At 47.7% G+C, this 23,883-nt stretch overlaps 2 protein-coding genes across 6 annotated transcripts in view; one reads left to right on the top strand and one right to left on the bottom strand.

Moving 5' to 3' along the window:
- Window positions 1-20,323, bottom strand: part of RpLP0-like (ribosomal protein LP0-like) — a 75,623-nt gene extending 55,300 nt beyond the window's left edge. Inside the window, exons 1-4 of one of the 2 annotated variants that reach the window (XM_065444414.2) lie at window positions 20,171-20,323; window positions 20,032-20,090; window positions 6,813-6,916; window positions 2,740-2,811 (exon numbers count right to left, since the gene is read on the bottom strand). In XM_065444414.2, the coding sequence (XP_065300486.1) occupies window positions 2,740-2,811; window positions 6,813-6,916; window positions 20,032-20,090; window positions 20,171-20,198 (263 nt within the window). In that variant the 5' untranslated portion in view covers window positions 20,199-20,323. The remainder of the gene's footprint in view (window positions 1-2,739; window positions 2,812-6,812; window positions 6,917-20,031; window positions 20,091-20,170) is intronic. The other variant, XM_065444415.2, reaches the window with a different exon arrangement.
- A 294-nt stretch (window positions 20,324-20,617) lies between these two features.
- The window catches only part of 14-3-3zeta (tyrosine 3-monooxygenase/tryptophan 5-monooxygenase activation protein zeta), a 47,181-nt gene continuing 43,915 nt past the window's right edge, over window positions 20,618-23,883 (top strand). The window contains exons 1-2 of one of the 4 annotated variants that reach the window (XR_010567541.1): window positions 20,618-20,759; window positions 21,019-21,340. Coding sequence is in view for 1 of the 4 variants with exons in the window: in XM_065444417.2 (XP_065300489.1) it covers window positions 21,047-21,340 (294 nt within the window). In the remaining 3 variants the exon portion in view is untranslated. Of the gene's footprint in view, window positions 20,869-21,018; window positions 21,341-23,883 lie in introns of all 4 variants that reach the window. The other 3 variants (XR_010567542.2, XM_065444417.2, XR_010567540.2) reach the window with 3 other exon arrangements.

Here is a 23,883-nt window from a genome sequence, read left to right on the forward strand (position 1 = left end):
TTCTGTTACTCTGTCAGGTTATTTGTTTTTATTTTACAGAATTAAAATAAATTTACCGATTACAGATAGCACAATTATAATCCTTGACCTGAATTGCTCGAAGGTGTGGACATAACTTACAAAATAAATTGAAATGCTGAAATGACTAATTCGCAATATACCATGAATCAATATTTAAACAATTACTTAACAGTATACAAGTTTGCAAGCATATCTGCTTGGAACAAATTTTGAGGAAGGCACAGGTTTCAAGATATGCAATGTCAAACTTAAGATAAAAATGTGCTCTTGTCCCACTTACTTTTGTACCAAAATACCATTTTATGTATTGATGCATGAAGATAACTAAAATGTCAATGTATATTGTTGCAATATTTTGGAGCCAGTATTTCGAAGTCGGCGTCATCCTGGGAACTTGTTTCAAGTGAATACAACTGGCGAACTAACCGGCTACAATTTGTAATTGCACTATGTTGTTGGTTCCGAATTGCACTACGGTTGGTTCCGAACCCTGTTCCTCGGCACAGCAGTGCAATGCTCTACCTATTAGACCATGGACTACGCAGTGATGCAAGTTGGCAGGAAAACAGGCGTGGACGAACAGAATGACATACTATAAAGTGGATGAAGTTCCCAAAAGATGCTAATCGTATTAAAAATAAATAATAATACATGCAAATTTGTCTTCAACTGCATCCCTTCTAATGTTGCCATTGCATCCTTGATTGACAAGTGGAAACAAGTCTTGAAGGCCTTGCTTTGCTGTGCAGCAAACTAGGAAAGTGACCTTGTGGCATCATAGCTGTCACATTTTGGACGCCACTTATGGTGAGGCCCAGACGAAGACCCCTTGGCATTGTTGTTCTTCAACAGAAACAAGCAAATAACACCCAAGTGTAATATTTAAAGACCTGGACCATGAAATTTGTCCTTGTTTTGAAATTTGAACAAGAACAGAGCACTGGTATGTGCAAAATAATTTTTTATGATGTGCAGGAAAAAAATTTTTGCATGTAGCATGTAGGGTTCTGCAAAGTGTTGTCAGGTGGACCAATGTATTTGTGCAAGGCATATGTACGTGACACGAGTGTGCATGGGAGATGGAGCCAAGTCAATCTTGAAAGGAAAGCAGGGGCCATATTCTGTAACGGTTCACTTTGGAACCCGTTCGCTCTCACGAAGGCCATTGGTTGGCGCTTCGCTGTCGTCATCCCTGGTGGGCGTGACAAAAGATTTTGTTGTCGTCACATAGGTTGTCAATCATCTGAAAAGGAACCCGTCGTCTGCTACGAAAAGAACTGCGGAGAAGCAGTTCGCTCGAGGGTCGCGCACAGTAGTGAGCATGATCTTGGTTGCTAGGACAACCGTGGCCGTCTGCTAATCTTGCGCTATCCGCCGCAATGAGAGGGATGCTGATAGTGGCTTCTTTGGTTGTGCTGCTGGTGAGCATTGGCCAAAGACAACAACGTGACGAGAGGCAATGGCGCGATGCGTACAACATGAGCAAAGGCGAGTTACGAAGGCATATTAGGCGCCTCCGAAAAAGAAGGTGATGGATTTGTGATGAGCTACAATGTTGTGGACCACAATATTTAGTAGCGCCAGAGGCGTAGCAACAGGGGGGGCCGGGGGGCCGTGGGCCCCGGGTGCAAGGGGCCAGCGGGAGGAGGGGGGGGGGGGGGGGTGTCATATACGTCTGAAGACACCCCTCATTCCGCCGGCTACAGTCGGGGGGGGGGGGGGAGGGGGGGGGTGACAGAAGAGCTAAGGGCCCCGGGTGCCAGACAACCTAGCGGCGCCACTGAGTAGCGCTGACACTGCGATGTAAGTGCTGTGTTAGCGCGCTACGTTTCTCTTTTCTTTTTTTTTTTGCTACGGGTTGTAGTCAGCAGTGTGTCTGGAATGTAGAAGCTATTGGGTTGTCACAATTGCCAGTCAGTCGCATCATTACCACCGTCGCTAGGGTCATTACGGTTGAGGGAAAAGAAAAAGGGGTGTGAGATTTCTCTCCACGCTGCAGGAGAAAGCTGCAGCCAAGAACGCTTTCTTGATTACGGCAAGGTTCTCAAAGTTGTGGGATGTGTGGATGGAACTGTCAGCGCAATCATCCGCCTTAACAAGCTCAGCCATGGCTAAACGAAATCCTATTAGAGCCATGGCCTACACACAGGACCGCTTTGATTGCTCAATGTATGGCGCACCACCTAGTGACAAAAAATAAATAAAGCAATGCAGATAAAATTGAACCACTAGCTGTGTACGTCGGAAGCTCAGTTATTACTGGAAATTTAATGCGCAAGTGTTGTATACAAACCAATATTTTTTTACTGAACTAGCAACACCCTTCAATTACTATACCGTCCCCAAAGTACAAACAAAAATGATGACGTGACCTTGCGGCTGAACGTTGCACGTTTATTGGTCTCCCTGGTGTTGCGACATTCCACTCGTTCTCCGTGTTACGTCCCTTGATGTAGCAGCCAAACTGAACCGGTTCCAAAGCGAACCGTTACAGCATACGGCCCCAGTATCGCAGACAAGTTCCTTGTCTTATGGCTTCAAGCTAGAGACTTCCGTTGTTTGCCCAATGTAGGTATATTAGTACCTTAAAATCAGATAAAACATAAGAGCTCCGATAGAACCGATCTGACGATGACTGTTGACGTTAACACAATTAGTATTCAAGCAATGTAGTGACACACCTCATTGCTGAAGGTTCACTGCTTATTGGTTCATTACCAATTGCACACATGAGGGGTCCGTTCTTCTAGCTTGGTTGCTGACAAGGCGCTCTTAGGTGGCATGTCGTAGCTGCAAGGGAGGCGATGTAATTACCAATATATAGAGTTGTGTTTGACGTCATAGCAGGGGCAACGTGAGCTGTCATATTGGGTGACCTTGCACATCTTTGGATGTCACAAAGAAAGCCTCACTAAATAAGCTGCATAGTGATCTATGAGGGATCTCATAATGAAGGGCTATGAATTAACCTTGACGACTCTAAATTTTTTCATAATGTGCAACCGAAGCCTGGTGCACAAGCACTTTAGCATTCTGTCCCCATCATAGTGTGGCCGCCGCTGCCACGAACCAAAGCATTCACTTCGTGCCCAGCATCACGACACCATAGCTCCTGTGGAGAGCGTGCCATAAATGGAAATAAATTCTCATGTCCAACTTCCCTTATAACATAAATTTTGTAGTGGTCCTTTTTGTTTTCTTGTTTTGTTTTTTGCACTTAACTTTGAGCCATACTCGTCCTAGCTACGGGCACCAATAGCACCAAGTACAAGCCACACTTGTCCAAGCCCCACCTTCCTACTTGTTTGCCGCTACAAACGTGTGCTCGTCAACTCGGTTCTCTAGATCTATTTGAGTTTCAGCATTTGAAGGTATTTTTCTATGCTTCCGATTCCCTTTGAAATAATCTGTTGTGTAATTATCTTCAAGCCGTAGATGCGTGTTGAAGGAAAGCCTCTTTTTTTTAGGGCAGGTGTCCTTCCCTGATATTTTTGGTGAATATAAGAGGTAAACCACGCAGGTAATATATTTTTCAAATTTGGATATATTGTGCAAGATTTTGTTGCCATGAAAAACTGAAAATTTTTTACACTTATTTTTTTATGGAAAAACTCGGGAGTTAAAGGGTTTAATGCTTTGATTCCCTGACTCTTGAAGTGACCTGATGCTGCCAGACCTATGCTTCACTAACAGCAGTCTGCCATGTTTCAGTTAACAGGCAGACAAGATGTGCTTACACGCGCTACCCACATTGCAATTGTGAAGAGATAATAAAATTTTTCTTTTAATGGCAAAGTTTCAGGTAATATGGCCCTGTTTGTCATAATTTATAATACAGCTTTCACCAGTAAAGAAGACAGTGGTTGTTTGCAGGATGATGGAGACATGATTGGCAGTGGGTGAACAAGGAAGTCGTGAGATTCCTTACAAACTGTTCAACCCGCATTAAGGGCTTTCCCCGCAGTGTTTTGAAAATTACAGCAGCATTTGAAGTACGACTAATGAAACTGCAGTTTCAATTAAACATCCAATTATTATGCCTATCTCTACTCTTCAAGCCGTCAGCCATGAGCCACGTTTTCTGTATTGCCCACTCAAAACATCATCACTGCCATGATCTGCATGCTGTAGAAATTACCACTAACAGGCTTCTGCAAGAGTAACCTGCACATGGTTCCACAAACTTCTTCATGATAACAGATCTGCAGCATGTCAGGTCTCAAATTGCATTACAAACACTACAACAAATAAATTCAGTACTGGAAAGGACGAATCGGAGGTCCAGGAAAATCAAGTGCTTCCCATACTTTTCACAACAGAATGAAAGACCGGTCTGCTCTTAAGAAAAAAAAAAGCGAGTTGGTAACTTTGGTCGCCACTTGACGCACAAGAGGATATTGAGAGCCCTGAGGGTGTGTTCAGGTAAGGACAGACTAAGGGAACTCCCGATTATTTTGAGTTTTCAGCTAAACATTGGTAGGAGGTGGGAAAATGTCTCTGTAGAAACGAATTACCTTTGTTTTGGGAAACACAGCACAGACTTTTTGAAAAAAATTCTTATTTCACTGAAGGTGGAAAAGAGTGTTTGAACGATTTGCAGATTCTACAAATTTGAAGGACTATCACTCTAAAATTATTGCATTGTATCCTGCCAAAAGCTTTTCATTAAATCTATGCCACTAGTACTACTGGCCCATGGGACGTTAAATTTTTACGAGGGCGAATCAGAAAGTATTTGCCCCCCACCCCTTTTTTAGCCAAATTACGGCCGTAAATGCGAAGCCAACATATCCATCACCAGTAGCAGACCTTTATTGGAACAGCCCGGCCTTATCTGCCAGTAGCGTCGCAACATGGTGCGGCTGTCAGTTGTGGTAGATGGCGGTTGTGCTTCACACGTCCACGGCGTACGAGCAACGAAGTGTGAGTTGTCTTATATGGGGCAAGGGATGAACGCCCATCGAAATCCACAGGGAAGTGCAGCCCACGTATGAAGAAAGGTGTCTCGCTTTGAGAAGTGTGAGGTGGTGGTGTTGCGAGTTCGCAAAAAGCCGTGAAGACTTGCATGACAATGAGTGTTTGGGAGGCTGCATGCTGACTGACGATAGCATTTCTGAAATTTAATGCTGGAATGGGACAAATGTCTGAACTGGCATGGGGACTATGTGGAAAAATAGTGTAAGCTACACAGAGTAGTATGTATATTTACAATTACCTGTTGACAACTTGACAAACTTTGGTTTTTGAGCAACTGCTTCTGATTGAGGCCAAACTCTGGGTTTTTTCGAGGCCAGTTTAGTTAAGGCAATGAAACTGAAAAATATTTCTTACATATCTTCAAAAAGTTTATTGCAAATTAAGAAAGGAAGTATGCAACTACATCGCACATTCATTTTATTACAAATTGCCACAAACTGCAAAAATAGTGAAAAGTTAAACGTTTTAGAGATGTTTAAAAAAATAATCATCCCCATCCATGAAAATAATCATCCATAGGAAAATGAATGCAGGAGCCCTGAGAACTCAAGCTCAACTCATTTGATGGCTAAAAAGAGGTAAGAAATACACAATCTGAGTCACTTTACTACAGCATAAAGAATGACTTCAGAATTAAATATGAATGTGTTTTACTTCATTTTAGAACAAGATGCATTGATGGGATGACCACACAGGGGTTTTAAAACAGGCTCAATTTTCTCACATTGAGTAAAATAATGCTTTGTTTTTGCAGTACTAGGTTTACCAGTCCTAGGTGGGTATTCTAGAAAATTTTCATAAAAATTGGTGGGGATCACGTTTTTTGAACCATCTCTAAAATATTAAAATGTTCACTATTTTTGCAATTTTGGCGTTTTATCATGAAATAAATTTGCGATGTAGTTGCATACTTACTTGCTTAATTTGCAAAAAAATTTCTGAATACATGTGAGAAGTATTTTTCAGCTTTATCACCTTAACTAAACAGGCCATCCCCCCCCCCCTTCCACCCAAGAAAAAAAAAAAAACCCTGATTTTGGCATCAGTCAGAGGCAGTTGCTCAAAAAACAAAGATAGGCAATTGCTCAAGAAACATGCTGGCTGACATAAATTTAACGTCCCGTGGGCAGTAGTACTAGCGATGTAGATTTACAGAAAATCTTTGGGCAAGGTACAATGCGTTAATTTTAGAGTGATAGGCCTTCATATTCACAAAATCTGCAAGTAGTTGAAACACTCTTTACCCCCGTTAGTGAAATAAGAATTGTTTTCCAAGACGTCCGTCCTAGTTTTCACAAGATCAAGGTTGATTTTGATTCTTTTTTACAGAGACATTTTGCTACCCCATATAAAAATTTCACTCGAAACTAAAAATAGTCAGGACCCCCTATAGTCTGCTGATATTTGAACACACCCCTGAGCTGAATGAATTCAGGACAGATAGCAAATGCCTGACAGCTCAACAACTGCGAAGCATGTAAAGCACAATGGCAGAGGCAAGATAACATAACATATATTACAAGTGCTGTCATCTAGCAAGTTACAAAGTCATTAACAATAAAACAAAGAAAGAGTGAGAAGTGTGAGTGCAGCAAAGGTTAGCATATCTAATATTTCTATTAACATGGCATTATCACTGTTAGTATGTATGTTTACATGGTCTGAAGATGGCTTTAAAAAAATATCTGCTGAAGCTTTTATTTAAGTGGATTGTTCCAATTCTGCTGCCACATTCAACCTACTTCTTTTTACATCTATTTATCATTACACATTCCCCCCCTCAGTGTTGAGGATGCAAGAATCTTTGGCCTTACCTGCTGTCCTTCCATTCCTGGCGCACATCCTTGAGCTTGGTGTTCCGCATGTTGGACACCGAGTACACAAACACCTTGTCATACTTGTCAAAGGCATCTCGCACCTGGAATGTCACGAAACAGAAGCAGCAAAAAAGTTTTGCTATGAGAAACAATAGAACTTTACATCTCAAATAAAGAAAATCCTTAACAGATTGTATGCTAATCTGGCAACCGCTGTCTTTGGTGTATTATCGAGTTTTCATGCTTTTTGGAAGCACTAAGTGTTTGTTTTCTGCCTCACAGTCTTGCACAAATGCAGCAGTAGTTGCTCCTGCATTTTAGCGTGGTCGTGGCTGTGCGTTCTTGGTGACGCCTCCCATGTAGGCTGCATTGCAGCATCACAGCATCAGCTTTCGCTGCCATGGTGGCACAAACCTCTGGCTGACACCTCAAATGTGGAGCCGGTATTACGCAATGTGACAAAGAAAAATTACGGATTACCGAATAAAAAACATGTGCATTTAAGTTGTCCATCCAAATGAGATATACGCAATGCAACTTTTATTGTGTAATCATTGATTATTACATATCTAAGCAAATTCGGGGCTCCGACACGCACTGTGTTGCATTTGACATCGACCATGCTATTGCACGCTGGCCTTTGCAACATGAAAACCATTGCGAACCTCCCCTTAAAAGCTTTGCAGTAAAATTTCCTATTGTAGGGCACAAAAGACATTCACTCAAAACAATAGCCATGCGTGGCAGAGCCCTCTATTCAGTGACTAGAAAATTCCCAATCCTGCACATCAGAGAGCTCCGAGATCGGTGGCTAAAGGTGTTGTGCGGGACGTGAGCCCGGCTGGAAATCAGCAGAAAGAAGCGAGTAATGCACCCCTGAAGAACAAGCAACAACTAACTTCATTTTTGTGTTCGTCTAGCCTCTACGGCTTGGTTGCGCACCCTTGCATTACTTCCCTTTCCCGCACACTCCACGATAAGATTTTACCGAGTCAAAAAGGGGAAAGAGTGTCCGTGCTGCTGCTGTGCGACCGTAAGGCTGCCACATCACTTCCCCTTCTAGCGAATTAGTGAACGTTCATAGGACGATTTAAATTGTTAACAAAGCCATACGGATGGGGCGCCCTTGAGACTTGTCCACGCGTGTCCTTGTGACTTGGCGTGTTTGGACAAGTAGAGCCTCGGAGAATGGTGTCAGTGATGATGGTGCATGTGAAACAGTGTCTGCTTCTTCAATGTACGCTTTCTGCTGATCGAGTGATACCACTTTGTGACGACCGCGCACGTCGATAGTGAACTGCTTCTTATCTCGACGCAGCACTCGGAATGGCCCGTTATACGGTGGTTGGAGTGGCCGATGAACTGCGTCATGGCACACAAACACGTGTGCGCCTGACGCGAGTTCTGATGGTATGTACACCACTCGTGGCGCTGCCCATCGCAGTAGCTAAGTGCGAAGGTTTTCCATTATGTCTCGTAGCCTAAGTGCGTAGGCTGCGGTGGCTGTACAACCATCTTGTGGGCTGCCCGTGAAGAATTCTCTTGGAAGGTGTAATGTCGTTCCGTAGACCAGTTTGGCAGCGCTGCAGCCGACATCTGTCTTGACAGCTGTTTGGATTCCCAAGAGGATGAGTGGTAGTGCCTCCATCCAGCTGCGCTCTTCTGTTGCGGCGAGCACAGACTTGAACCGGCAGTGGAAATGCTCCACCATGCCGTTGCTAATCGGGTGGTAGGCGGTTGTTCTGATGCAAGAAGCCCCAATGAAACATGTAATGCTGGCGAAAAGTGATGATTCGAACTGCCTTCTACAGTCCATTGTTATCATAGATGGTGCACCAAAACGAGCAACCCAGTGGTGCAAGAAGGCGCAGGCAACCGTGTCAGCAGTGATATCCGCTATAGGTATGGCCTCCGCCCAGCGCGTGAATCTGTCAATGCACGTCAGTAAATAGGCGTGCTCTTGGCAAGGCGGCAGAGGTCAGACAATGTCGAGGTGTATGTGGTCGAAACGAAATTTTGACACGCTGACACGGCATGCATCCACTTGCTCAGCAACCCAAGTCTCGTTTGATACCTGGCCAGATGAACCTTGCTGTGAGCAACTTTTGTGTAGCTTTGATTCCAGGATGTTGTGACAGCTTGTGAACAGAAAAGAAAATGTGGCAACGTAGACTGGCAGGAACCATGGGGCGTGGGCTGCCCGTGGAGGGGCCGCAGCAAATATGGTCGCCTGATTCCGGAATCTGCATCCACTGTTGCTTGGGGGCCGTTTTTGTTGTTAGGAGGCTTTTTAGCTCTTCGTCTTCTCTTTGGGCTGCCGCCAGTGCGTCGAAGTTAACTCCTCCTGGAGCGTTGACGACGTCTATAGCGCTCTGCGACAGGGTTGTCGCTCCTTTTTATGTGGCGGGTGTCTGTTGTGAACTCGGAGATGTATGCCAATTGCCGAAGTTCACGGGCTGTGTGGGTGCCACCGTCCGAACGCATAGAGCGGAGAGCTTAGGTCAGTGGCTTATGGTTGGTTAAAATGAACAACTCGATGCCTTCCAAGAAATGCCGCAAGTTGCGTGTACTCGAGTGGACGGCCAGCAGTTCACGCCCGAAGGTGCTGTAGCGGCGCTCAGTAGGTGTCAGCTTCCACGAGAAGAATGCAGTTGGGTGCCATGTGTTGTCGCTCAGCTGTTGCAACACGGCGCCGATGGCTATGTCTGAGGCATTGACCATTAGACACTGGGGAAATCCTGGCTGTGGGTATGCCAGGAAAGCCGCATTTGCCAAGGCCTGCTTGCTTTGGTTGAAAGCCCTTTTCGCTTCCTCGCACCAAGGCGGGTCATTCGAAGACCCTTGTGTTGCCTTGAGCAGTCTGTGAAGCGGTTGTATGATATGGGCGCATTTAGGCACAAAGCGGCGGTAGAAGTTCAGCAATCCGAGAAATTCACGTAGTTGGCGCTTCGGGGTTGGCAGTGGAAAATCTTGTATGGCCTGCACTTTAGATGGGTGCAGCCGTATTCCTGAGCTCGAAATGATGTGGCCTAGAAATGATAACTCAGGCACACCGAGTTCACTCTTGGCCACGTTGACGACAACGCCGTGCTCAGATAGGCGCTGAAAAACAATTCGCAGGTGCTCTTCATGTTCTTCTGGGGTGGTACTCGCGATAAGCAAGTCGTCCAGGTGGGTGTGACAAAAAATCAGGCCCCATAGAACACCGTCAATAAACCTTTGGAACGTTTGACCCGCATTGCGAAGGCTGAATGCCATGCAAAGGAATTTGAATAGACCAAAGGGTGTAGTGATAGCAGTCTCGGGGACGTCTTCCGGTGACACAGGTGGTATGCCCTCAAGAGATCAATTTTTTAAAAAGTTTGGCCCCATGCAGACCTGCTAGTGGGTAGTGAATATGTGGCATGGGGTACCTGTCAGGCGTTGTGACACTGCTCAGCGCTCGATACGCCCCGCAAGGACGCCAGTCACCTGATGATCACTTAGGAACCATGTGAAGGGGAGCCCAAGGACAGGAAGAAGGTTGGATGATACCCAACTCGAACATATGGTCGAATTCCTGTCGTGCCACCACCAGTTTCTCAGGTCACAATCGACGTGGTCGAGCGTGAACCGGTGGTCCAGCGTCCAGTAGTGGTGATGTGGTGAAACATGCGGTGTTTTACTGGGGATACCATTTGGCACTGGTGTGTCAGGTCATAAAATTCGCTCAGTATGGAAGTAAAACGAAGAGGGCCTGCTGGCTTGATCAGTGTAGGGCTGAGCGGTGTATGTCTTGAAGGTTTGCCTTTTACAGTGCTTTGTGACACAGGGTTTTGTAACCTCCGGTTACGCACGTCGACTAACAGTCCGAAGTGGCCGAAAATCTATCATAGTGTTCTTTGCAGGCCCAGACCGACGGTTAGGGAGCGGTTTCTATACGTGGCGATGCTGTAAGTACGCTCACTTCGACGCCTGTGTTGATGAGGAAGCAGAAACCGCTGTTGCGGTTGGTTAAGAAAAAGACTGATGAGCAACGTTTTTGCATGGCAGAAATGCTGGTCGCCCTCAGCGCCTGCCCGGGGCATTTCCTGAGAGCTTGCAGAGTGGTACGCATTTGCGTGCAGCATTGCCAAACTTGCGATGGTACCAACATAGTTTTTGGTGTTTCATAGGCAACTGCGGAGCACTCTGACTGGTTGACCGTGATGCGGTATGGAGGGTGGCCATGGAATCCACGAGACATGAGATTTCGTTCATCTCTTAAGTTGCTCATGTGGAGACTGTGCGCTTGTGACGGCCGCGACAGATGTGGGAGCTACTGCCATGAGTGTCGGCTAACTCGGCCAGCTTGGATAGATTGTTCTCATTTGAGGCAGTCATGACCATTCTGACGTTTGGGGGGATTTTTTGTAGAAATATTTCTTGGAGCAGCAGGTAGTCAAGACAATCCACTTTGATGCCCAATAATTGCTGCATATGACGCAACAGCTGGCTTGGCGTTCTGCCGCCGAGGTTGGCTTCATGGAGAAGCTGTTGTAGCCATTGGCTTTTGGGGGGCGTGATCCTGTGAATGAGTGTTGCCTTTAACACCTCGTAAACGTTGTCTGCTGGTGGGGAAAGCAACAGGTCTCGAATTTCGCTAGCGGTTGATGGGGGCAGACTGCTCGCCACATAAGGGTATTTCCTTGAATCTGTTGTGATGCGCCATGCAGCGAATTGTGGTTCTACATGAATGAACCACAACGTAGGATCCGCAGTCCAAAACGGAGGCAGTCTGACGTCGATGCCGGGGAGTGTCGGAATTTCAGTGCCTTGAGGTGTGTCCATAGCAGTTGCTGCTCGTCCGGGTCACCAATGTTGTGCGGGACACGAGTGTGGCTAGAAATCAGCCGAAAGAAGCGAGTAATGCGTCCCTGAAGAACAAGCAACAACTGACTTTATGTTTGTGTTCGTCCAGCCTCTACGGCTCGGTTGCGCAACCTCGCATCACTTCCCTTTGCTGCACACTCTGCAATAAGATTTTACCGAGTCAAAAAGGGCAAAGGGTGTCTGTGCTGCTGCTGTGCGACCGTAAAGCTGCCACAAAGGTTCCCTTATGTGTTGATGCCAACAGCCTTCTGCGACACGCAACAGCCATAGTATTGAATTTGAGCAATTATATTCACCTCGGACTAGGTGTGCTAATGCTGCACTCACTCATCGGCTTGATCGATTTATTTCCAGATTTGTGACACGCCATGGTGGTGTAGTGGCTTCGGTGTTGCATTGCTAAGCCTGAGAGCACGGGATCAAATCCCAGGTCATGGCAGCCACATTATGACGGGACAAAATGCGAAGATGCCCATTTACCATGCATTGGGTTCATCTTAAGAATCCCAGGTGGTCAAAATTAACCAGGAGTCCTCCTCTATAGTCTGTCTCAATCATATTGTGGTTTTGGCACGTGAGACCCCAGAATTAAATTTAAATAATGAGTTGTGGGGTGTAACATCCCACAGCAACACTGTAATCGATGCCATAGTGGAGGGCTCTCAATTTATTTTAACTATCTGGGGCTCTTTAATGTTACAAAGTTTTGGTTTAGTTAATTGGGTTTAGTGGTGCAAAAGCGACTAACGCTATGCTGCGCCAAGTTCTTTAACGTGCTCCTAAATCTAGGTAAACAAAAATTGAATTATGGGGTTTAACGTGACACAACCACTTTCTGTGACACGCAACAGTCATAGTATTGAATTTCAGCAATTATATTCGCTTCAGACTAGGTGTGCATGAGGCACGCCATAGTGGAGGACTCCGGAAATATCGACCACCTGGGGATCTTTAACATGCACTTAAATCTAAGTACACGGGTATTTTTGCATTTCGCCACATCGAAATGTGGCTGCCGTGGCCGGGATTCGATCCCGCAGCCTCGTGCTCAGCAGCCCAACACCATAGCCACATCTAGGTAAACAAGCATGTTTGCATTTCGCCCCTAGCAAAATGCAGCTGCCATAGCTGGGAATTGAACTTGTCACCTTGTGCTCAGCAAGATAATACCATAGCTACAGAACCATGTTGAGAGATGTTCATTCATCCACATTATGCATGAATGAATGAATGGTGTTCTTTCCTTCACAGTGTCGATATTACAGGTCGCTTAATGTGGAGGCAATTCGCACTATGCTCCAAGTCCTTTTTCTCCCTCTCAGCTGATGTTAAATTTTAAGCAGCTTTTAAAAAAAATACATTATTTCTATGTAATGATTTTAATTTGCAGCAGATCCAGCCCTCTTTGCTGGACGAGGTCAGGGCTATGACAGACTTGTTCCTCTCGGCCAATTTGGTAGATTGGTGGCCTTGCTTTGCCATGAACTGGTTATGGGATTCCCGAGCGCTGCCAACTCCCCTTGCAATAATAGGCTTTGTGTTCCCAACGTACATAGTTTACTAGTATGTGCTTTAGCTGTCAAACAATCCCCTTGCATCCTTGCCTCCAGACGTGGACAACTACGTAAGGATTTTTGAGGGGAGAGGCATGCATTGATCAGGATAGAAGTGGGGGCGAGGCAGGTGTTGTCGCACATCATTTTATGCCAGGCATCCTGGTACACAAATGTTTGGTGGGGGAGGGTAACGCGCCCGGTGCACCCCCCCGCCTCTGCCTACAACCTCGCTTGTTCCTGGAGAGAGCTAATTCACCCTGTAATATCTTTTAACATAATGTTTTTGTATTATTCTTCAGGAATTCTGATTTTATAAGTTCTAGATACAAGCTATACTGCATCGGTGCACCTGCCTGCTGGTGTTCCTCATAGATATGCACACGCACCACCCCTCTCACAGTGTGCGTAACACATGTTATAAAGCTCATCACACAAAGTGCCAAACGTTTAGTGGTTACCGCATCCAGCTCCCAACTTCTTAATGGTACAGCAGCACAAGTCTTAATCTCAGTGGCGCTGATGAGCGGAGTTATGTTTTTTGTTATCCTTCTGCTGTGACGGCTGCTTCATGCGACTGCGAAATGAGTAGTGCACCCCTGGCACCTATTTGTTGTTTGCAGGCAAAAATGCGAAACCATGTTATTGACACATGAAGCCAACTTACACCGAAAGCCAGGGAAAGCACAGAGGAAATCACACGTGGTTTTAACTTAAATGTAGAAATGATAAATGTCACTGATGGCAGCCAAGCCCTTACCTTCTTGCACCAAGGCCTTAAGTGGTGCTGGCCTTGGTGACACTCCTAAGGTCAGATCTCATACACAAACACGTCACTACCCAAGAAAATGAATGGACAAACAGCAGTCGCTATAGCTCAATTGGTAGGATATTAAATTATGGGGTTTTATGTGCCAAAACCACTTTCTGATTATGAGGCACACTGTAGTGGAGGACTCCGGAAATTTCGACCACCTGGAGTTCTTTAATGTGCACCTAAATCTAAGCACACGGGTGTTTTCGCATTTCGCTCCCATCGAAATGCGGCCGCCGTGGCACGGATTTGTTCCCGCGACCTCGTGCTCAGCAGCCCAACACCACAGCTACTGAGCAACCACGGCGGGTAATTGGTAGGATATTGCATACGTTTTGTGTAAGATGTGCATTCGGCGCCCACTAGCGGCAAGTTCTTCTTTTGATTCACTTTCATTCTCCTTATGCTTTCCTTGGCTTTATTGTCTGTTGGCCAACAAAAAATTGAGTCCCTCAATCCCTTTTCTTTTTATTCATATTGACACGCATACTTGTTTATCGGGTGACTGCGTTTCATCATCTAACATGTTATCACTCAGCGCAGGACGCACCTGCATGTATCGGAAGTTTCTGGATTGTTATTGATGATTCCATCCACTGTCTGTTGCACCGAACCTTGTGTAATCTGATTGCATGAATGCACAATGTGAATGGTGTAGAACTTTCCGGAAGACACATGGGCACCAGCGATTACTCTGAAACCTTCGGTGACTGATGTATAAAAGCAGATGCGCTTGACCTGCTGATGAGATTTTCAACCATCGCCGACCGAGTTCGCCACTATTGCTGTGTTTTGTGTAACTCGCTATTGCGGGCACAAGTTCGCCCAATAAAAAGTTGGTTTCATTACATATAGTTTTACCACTGTATTATTCACCATCACTACTACGTGACATCTGGTGGAGGTGGTGGATAATGATCCCAGTACCTCTCGCATACATTGCATAAATCGAGGAAATTGTGGAAGCCAGCAATGCAATCGTCCTCTCACATTGCACCGCATCTACCTCGATGACCATAGTTCCCAAACCAGACTTAGACATAAATTTAAGTCTCCCCATCAGTAAGCAGCAACAGCTCAGAAGTCTTCTGCGATGATACAAAGACTGCTTTTCGACGTCATTGAGTATTCGGGAAACATTAGTTGAAAAGCATCGCGTAATAACTAAAGAGTGCGCTCGACCACTCCACCAGAGCCCTTACCGAGTTTCGATGCGAGAACATGAAGCTATAAGTCAACAAGTCGACAAGATGCTGAGCGACGACATCATCCAGCTGTCGAAAAGCCCGTAGGCATCTCCTGCAGTTTTGGTGAAGGAAGAAGACGGAACACTACGTTTCTGCGTCGATTATCGTCGACTGAACGAGATCACAAAGAAGGACTTAAACCTCCGCCCATCGATAGAAGGCGCATTGGATTGGCACTGTAATGCTAAATATTTCTCGTCGATGGATCTCAAGACTGGCTACTGAGAAGCCAACGAGAGGGATCGCAAAAAGACTGCCGTCATTACACCAGACGGCCTCTACGAGTTCAAGGTAATGCCAATTGGACTGTGCTTGGCACCTGCAACGTTCCAGTGTGTCATGGACACGGCGTTAGCAGGATTGAAGTGGCAGACCTGTTTTGTTTACTTGGATGATGTCGTCTTCGCCGGAAATTTCGAAGAACAGCTTAGGCGGCATGCGGGAGTACTAGAGGCCATTAAGTCATCAGGGCTCACTCCGGAAAAGCCGGTAAAGTGTCACTTCACTGTTCCTGGGCCATGTCATCAGCAGATCTGGAGTCTGCCCCGACCCGTGGAAGACAGCTGCCATTGACAAGAAGGCAGCGCGAAGATTCCTTGGCATGTGAGCCTACCACAGGCTCTTTATCAAGGACTTTTCACGCAGCATCGCTGAGCCGCTGAGACAGCTAAGGAAACATGATATCGAGTTCAAGTGAGAAACGCTGCAGGCCAATGCATTTGAAGAACTCCAATGACGCACTCAGTCACCACTGGTACTTGGGCACTTTGACGAGTACGCTGATACAGAAATCCACACTGACGCCAGTAGCCTCGACGCCGTCCTAGTCCAGAAGAAAGACGGACTGGAACGGGTGATAGGTTAAGCTAGCCAGTCACTGTCAAAAGCGGAAGGCAATTATTCTACGACCCGAAAGGAATGCCTTGCCAACATTTGAGTTACAGCAAAATTCCGCCTTTACCTATATGGCAGGCCGTTCAACGTCGTCAACAACCAGCATGTGCTGTGTTGGCTAGCAAATTTAGAGGACCCTTCAGCACGCCTGGCACAGTGGAGCCTCAGACTGCAAGAATACATAACTGTAATCTAGAAGTCCGGATGAAAACACTCTAATGCCGACAGCTTGTCTCGTGCTCCCGTGGACTCGCCGCCCCAAGATGACTGAGACGAGGACGCTTCTCTAGGTATAATAAGTGCAGAAAACTTTGCCAAGCAGTAGCGAGCTGATCCGGAGCTCAGAAGCCTTGTTGAGTACTTGCAAGGCAAGGCCGCTGCTGTCCCGAGGGTATTTAGGCATGCATTGTCTTCGTTTTATTACGAAGCGACGTCCTGGTGAAGAAGAACTTTTTGCCAGCCTGCGCAAACTACCCTCTCATTGTGCCTACATGCCCGCAAGAATACAAGAGAAGTATTACTGGCTGTGCCTGACTGCCAACGTCGCCTGTTATGTCAAGACTTGGTATGACTGCAAACGAGGCCTGCAGCCAACTGAGCCACCATCCCTACCATTTCAGCAGATCGGGATGGATTTGTTGGGACCCTTCCGATGTCAACATCTGGAAACAAGTGGATCGTTGTGGTGACAGACCACCTCACCCGCTTCGCTAAAATGAAAGCTCTGCTGAAAGATAGTGCAGCAGAAGTGACGAAATTTTTCGTCGAATATCCTGCTGTGACATGGCGCCCCAGAAGTCCTCATGACCAACCGAGGAACGGCCTTTATGGCGGAGCTCACGCAAGCCATTCTGCAGTACAGCCAGACAATCCACAGGAGGACAACTGCCTAACACCCGCAGACGAATGGACTTACGGAGCAGCTGAATAAGACTCTTGCCAACATACTAGCAATGTAGGTCGACGTCGAACACAAGAACTGGGATGCCATCCTGATCCTGCCGTACATAACCTTAGCTTGCAATGCGGCGGTGCAAGAAACACAGATCATGTCGTAGAAACTGGTTTGCAGCAGGACAACGACTCCCGACGGCATGTTGACGCACATCACCGATGGAGGGAATCTTGACGTCGCCAACTATCTCTAGCGTGTCGGAAGAAGCATGACAGCTCGCTTGCCTGCGCATAAAGGACCAGCAGAGGACCGACAGCCAACACTACAATTTTTGACAATGATACGTGCAATATGAGCCTGGCGACTGTGTTTAGCTTTGGACCCCAATACGCCAACAAGGACTTAGCGAGAAGCTTTTACGCCGCTATTTCGGGCCCTACAAGATCATTCGATACATTGGGAAATTGGACTATGTGGTCGTGCCAAAGGGCATTTCGCAATCACAGTGCCGCCGCTGACGACCTGAAATAGTCCATGTGCGACTTAAGCCGTTCTATCAGCGCTAACAAACTTTGGGACTTTGCATAGCTGAACTTTGGACTTTCTTTAGACATAGTTTTGTAGCCTTTTCTATAGTAAGTGTAGTTTTGTTTTTCACTCTCCTTTTATGTTTGTAGCATCGGGACGATGCTTTATTAAGAAAGGGTGTTGACACGTGTGCTTGTTTATTGGGTGACTTCGTTTCATCGTCTAACATGCTTAAAACACGCTGGTGGGCTAGTTGGTTAGAATCTATGGTAGAGTGTATAAACGCGACTGAACGAGGACGTAGAAAGAAACAGATACACAGACACAGCACTTCACTTTCAACTATAGATTTCATTTTCGCACGCATCGATAAATATATACCGTGCGAGCGGAAACAAACGTAACAGCAAAAAAGAACATTCAGCGGTGCATTTCGATGAACCGTACACATGTGCAAGGCATGGGGAAAAGATGTACTGCAATGGTCACAAAGATAAACCGAGGAACTGTATCTCCTTTTTCGACAGTGACACTGAAGGCTTGCTTACGCACTTTTGCTCTAATTTTGCAATCTCGTAGGCCTCCACAATCTCCCTCGTCATCCTGCTATGAGCCTTATACAGAATGGAAGTGCTTTCAAACATGGGCTTGCAGGAAGAATCTCGGCAGTGAATACCCAAATGACCCAAGATTACCCTAGTGACGTTATATCAATGCTCTTTTAATCTCTCATTGATGCATCTGCCAGTTTCACTAATATACATTCTTTCGCATGGAAGTGGGATGGCATAGACAACGTTATAAATACAGGTTACAAATTGTTTGCTATGTTGGGTAGAACATGTGTGCCTTTTGTTATTCTTTGTGTTAACCTGTTTGCATAGCTTCTGTAGACGCTCAGGGGCAGAGAAAACCACGTCCACCCCCGATTTCGCCGTTATTCTTCTGAGATTATGTGAAATGCAATGAATGTATGGTACCACAGCAACTTTCTTTGCTCTAGCATTGGAACTGCTTCCATTCGATGCATTTTTGCACTTCCTGCTTAAGCCCTCCACGACAGAAGTCAACATAGGCGTCGGGAAACCAGAATCTGCCAGGTGTGTGTGTATCTGTTTCTTTCTTCGTCCTCATTCAGTTGTGCTTATACACTCTACCATGGATCGTCTAACATGTTGTCGCTCAGCACAGGACTTGCCTGCAAGTATCGAAAGTTTCTGGAATGTTGTCGATGGTTCCATCCGCTGTCTGTTGTCACCGAACCTTGTGTAATCTGATTGCATGTATGAACAATGCGAATGATGAACTTTCTGGAAGACACGCGGGCACCAGCGACTACTCTGGAACTTTTGGTGACTGATGTATAAAAGCCGATGCGCTTGACTCACTGATGAGATTTTCGATGATCGCCGACTGAGTTTGCCTCTACTGCTGTGTTTTGTGTAAATTGTTTTGCGGGCCCAAGTTTGCCCAATAAAAGGTTGGTTTCATTATTAACAGTTTTAGTGCTGTATTATTCTCCGTCACTACTATGTGACAGTATATAGTATACATATACATAGGTATATTGCAGACGTGAGAAATCCCAGAATCTACATATCTGCACTTCACGATCCCCTCGTCGCAGTTTTGTTTCTTGAATGCATATGTGATATGTGGGAGCAGAGATCGCTTATTTAGTTACTCTTCACAGCTACTAGCGAAAATTATGGCCAACGTGTTCCAAATATTGTCCCTAACAGGATGTCACGCCCAAACTGACCAAACGTGTGTCGTGCAAACGATTAAGCATCACAACAGCGAAAAAAACAGAAAAAACAAACATAACCTGGCTTCAGAGGCAAAGGTGTCAACGTCTCAGAGCAACAATTAAGTCGTTGTTCCATATATACGACGTGATGCAATAACCCATACTGAAAACCACGTTCTACAATCAGTTTTAGTAGTCGTGCAGTAGGCCGTCTTAATGTAACTACACTGCCCATGTATGACGAAATATGATGCGCGTGTGTTGTGAATGGTCCTAGCAGGTAGTGTAATTGGTCTACTAGTGCTGTTAATGCAGTGCTGTAATTGTTAAGTAATAATGCTGTTCACCAAAATAAAAATAAAATAAATGGGACCTTGTTCCTCAGGTAGGCTGCACAGCAGGGTATTATCATACACACGTATCATTCTTAGTGGGCTGATGCCAGTTTCGGCAAGAGTATGTGGCCAAATGAGGGCCGTACTCCTCAGCTATTTACACCGCTGGAATGAAAACATGACTGGCCGACGCTTCAATACAACTACAGAATGCGACGGTTCATAAGGGATCTTATACGTGTCATACTTCGCTCTAAAGGACGCAACTTGCACAGTTTTCGAAAGGTGCAAAAGAAAGCTGCACCATTCAAGCGACTTACGACGAACTCATGGCAGAGGCAAGGCTTACCTCTTGGATGAGATCCCGCTTGTGCTCTAATCCCTTCTTCTTCGTCCGAGTTAGAGAAACTACAATAAGAGAGCAGGAGGAGTACCAGGCATTAGCACATACTACAAGGGCGAGAAAAACCGCAAAGAGCTTGAAATACCTTGACGATTTCGCTTCGAGCGCGGCATACTGGTACGACGTCAACAGAAACCACGTGTTCGCAGCCGCAGTGGCAGGCAGAATAACGCCATTGGTTGTCACATAGACTGTTGCGCCCTGAGCGGCATTTACATGCTTCCCAACCAATTATTCTCATAAAACACTAATTTAAATATATTTGCCTGTATACAAAGCGTATTTTATTTGGCAGTTCAGGAAAGTTATTTGTTTAACAAATATATTTGTCCTCTGCTAACAAATTTTGTGCAGCGGAAGTATGCGTTGCGAAAGAACTTTTGTTTAAACAAGTCGTCTGCGTTGCTGAAAAGTGGCATAAAATAAAAGGCGCGTTTCATAGTATTAAGAAGTTTTGACATTAACCCGAATAGTAGCGTGTCTCGCTCCGTAACTTGAGAAACGCGGCTCAGCAGATTCGAAACTCGGTGGCGTGGAAGCGGCGTTCCGCTCGGTTCCCAGGCAACGCGTGACGTCAAGGCACCGTGGCATCAGAAACGCGTCCCCGTGGCTGATAGAAGGAATCTTCCTCGACCGCTTAGCGCCTGGGGAAGTGCGAAACCATCCGCCAGTGGGTAAAGATTGCTCGGTTTCTATCGTCGTAGTGGTAGCGTTGCCACGGCGCTCGGCTAGCGGCAGAAGGGTCCAGCGCTCTCGCTCGCGGTGTTTTAGAGGCGTGCTTCGGTAAGTACTGCGAGTCCGAGCGCCGGATACAGCAGCGTGCCGCAGCGGCGGGAGCGAGCCCGGCCGCCATTTTGACGGAGGCCGAGCGGCGTGCGCGCTTCGTTCGACTGACGGGTGTTCCCCTTCGGGCCGCGGCCGCTTGCCTTGCAGCTAAAACACCCAGCCCACCGGCACGGCAATGGATAAGGACGAGTTGGTTCAGCGGGCCAAGCTTGCGGAGCAGGCCGAACGGTACGACGACATGGCGGCCGCCATGAAGCAGGTCACAGAAACGGGCGTGGAGCTCAGCAACGAGGAGCGCAACCTGCTCTCTGTCGCCTACAAAAACGTCGTCGGTGCCCGGCGGAGCTCGTGGCGGGTCATCTCGAGCATAGAGCAGAAGACCGAGGGTTCGGAGCGCAAGCAGCAGATGGCCCGGGAGTACCGGGAGAAAGTGGAGAAGGAGCTACGCGAGATCTGCTACGACGTGCTGGTGAGTAGCACTCTCCTCTGCCGCCGCTTCATGGCCGCCGAAGGGGGAGGGCGGGCGTGTTAGGCCTAGCGCCTCCGTGTTTGCCGGTGCTGCAGTGCTCGCTGTCGCCCTGTGTTTTTTGCTCGTCCGCGCCTGCACCGAATGCTGGGCGTGCCCAATCGCAGTGTTTCGCGCTGCGCGCGTACGATTGCATGGCGCGTTCGCGACAGGCGCCGGCTCGTCTCTCGAGCGCCCGGCGTAGCCATTTCGGGAGAGCGTTTCGGGCGGGGAAAAATAGTCCGGCGGTGAGCCGGCGTCGGCCAGGTGTGCGTTTCCGTCTGGGCGCTGGTTAGCCGAAGCCGTGCGCGTTCCCTTCCCACGCCTTGTCGGGTGCTGCACGGCTCGGAAAAACGCAAGTTTTGCGCGCGTCACGTAGCGGTGTCCACTTTGATAGCAGTGTAATCATGCAAAATGCGTCGTAAGCGGAGAGGTCATCGAATGAAGGCGTGACACTCCCGGTAGTCTGCTGCACGCCGCCCCCACCCCCTTCCTTGTTTTTGTTTCTTTTGTTTGGCACTATCGTCTGCTGGCTCCCTACATGCCGCGCGATGAGTCATGGCTAAACGTGAACCAGATCGTGCGGCTAGTCACCCTCCCACGTCTTCCGAACGTCATCGTCGTCTTGCCGAGGGTCCGCGTCGCGGCGACTTTTATTTTTCACCTTCCGCACGGCGTCGCTTTTGCTAACCACATATATTACGCTGTTGGGGCGGTGCGCGCACGGTGTCAGTTTATTTTTTCTTTCATTTCCTCGTGCGAAGAAAACTTGGCGCCCTGCTTTCCGCGTTCTTGCGTGTGCGCCTTCTGGACCATGCGGGGGTTAGCGCCTCGTGGCGTTCCTAGATCTGTTCCATCCACACTGCAGTACGTTCGCTGGGTGGGCGACGGCTCTTCTTCCGCAGGCCTCCCTCCCCCTACCTTCCGCGACGGGGGTGAGGGAAGTGCTCGGCGGAATCGCGGGCGGGCGTTTCGACGTCCCAGCGCACGGGGTGCTTCGAACTTGTCTGCACACACCTCCCCCGCTGTCTTCTTGTGGCCCGAAGTGCGGCACTGTTCGGGGAGCGATTGACGCGTTCCTCGCGTCGTCGGCGTTCTTGTTGCCCCCCCCCCCCCCCCACCTCTTTTTCACCCTGTGCAGCCGCCGCCAGTTTCTCCCATGTTTCTTCCTTTCGCGGAGCCTTCGATCGGCCGGACGGCGCAGCAGCTATTCTCTCGCACCAACGTCGCCGCGATGCCTTTTCTTTTTGCGCCGGCGTTCGTCGCTCGGTGTCGATTCTTTTTGCGCGTACCGCCAGGTGTTGCGAGAAGCGTTGGCGTTCCGCTTCTTTCACGCGGTAAGGCTCCCGCAGTCGCGTGTTCCTCGCGATCTGTAGGTTCCGCTGTCGCAGCGACCCAGTCTTTGGACGGCCTTGCAGTTTCCGGTGCGAGGGCGGTGCCGCACCTAGCGGTTCCTTTCGCGAGCCACTTGACGCCCAAGCGCTTGCCTCACACACGTGGCCGACGGCACGCTTCGTGCAGCGAACGCGCAGCTCTCGGCCGATTCACCCTCAGGTACCGCGGGCTGACGTGGGTCGCGAATGTGAGTCAGGCGCCCTTTCACGTGTGGCGTGCTATCGTAAGTGGCGCTCGCTAGCTTATCTTGCGGAATGGGTGCTCAAGACTGTGGGCGATCTCTTGGTTGGGTGCGGGGGCCGGAAACGCGATTGACGCTCTTCGCCCGCAGCTTTGACGTGCGTCGCTCCCCTCCGCGCACGTGCGCAGTCAGCTGCAGCCCCGGGGGCAAAAGGCGGCGGGGCACCGCGGATGTTTTGCTTCCGATTGAGTCGATCTGGATCGTAATCGGCCACATCTGGCGGGTCGCGCTTTGCGGTGGTTTGGCACGCGCAGGTGTTTCAGTGGTACTAGGCCAAGTGCAGGCTTCGGAAGGGAGCCCTTGTGATATCGTTGTCTGTATGCACGCGGAGGGAGAGGGTAATCGTCGCGTGGCAACGCGTTTTTTCCTGGCAGTGCGTCCGTTCGCTAGCGTAGTGCGTCAGGTGCACTGCAAGGCCAGGCCCAGCGAAGTCAACTTACCTTGTATCGTTGGCTCCCATATTCTTGCGAATTTCCTAATCCCATCACGTCCTCTGCGTTAGCTCGTTCTCCCAGTGGAACACTGGCTTATCTGCTCCATACGTGACCTGGCAGACGTTTTCACGCGATCTCATCATCTGCTGCACCAGTTCGTTCTCAAATCCACGTCATTGCCTTCCTGCCTCTCTTTATGCCTCATATTGCATCTTATTTCTTTACATTTTTCTCAAGCCTCGCAGCTTAGCATTGGTAGAAAACACCGATTATCTCAAGGTTATCAGTTAGCTGTTGTACATCGTACGACTGCATAAATTTCATGTCGAATTCCAGTTTTGAGCTGAAGGTCTTGCTCATAGCTAGCTTAAAGTAAGCTCGGTGTTGTGGATCGTCTGGACAACCAATCGTTCCTTCAAAATCCTACCACTTGCTGC

The sequence above is a fragment of the Dermacentor albipictus genome, chromosome 3 (genome assembly GCF_038994185.2).
Source record: "Dermacentor albipictus isolate Rhodes 1998 colony chromosome 3, USDA_Dalb.pri_finalv2, whole genome shotgun sequence".
Classification (NCBI taxonomy): domain Eukaryota; kingdom Metazoa; phylum Arthropoda; class Arachnida; order Ixodida; family Ixodidae; genus Dermacentor; species Dermacentor albipictus.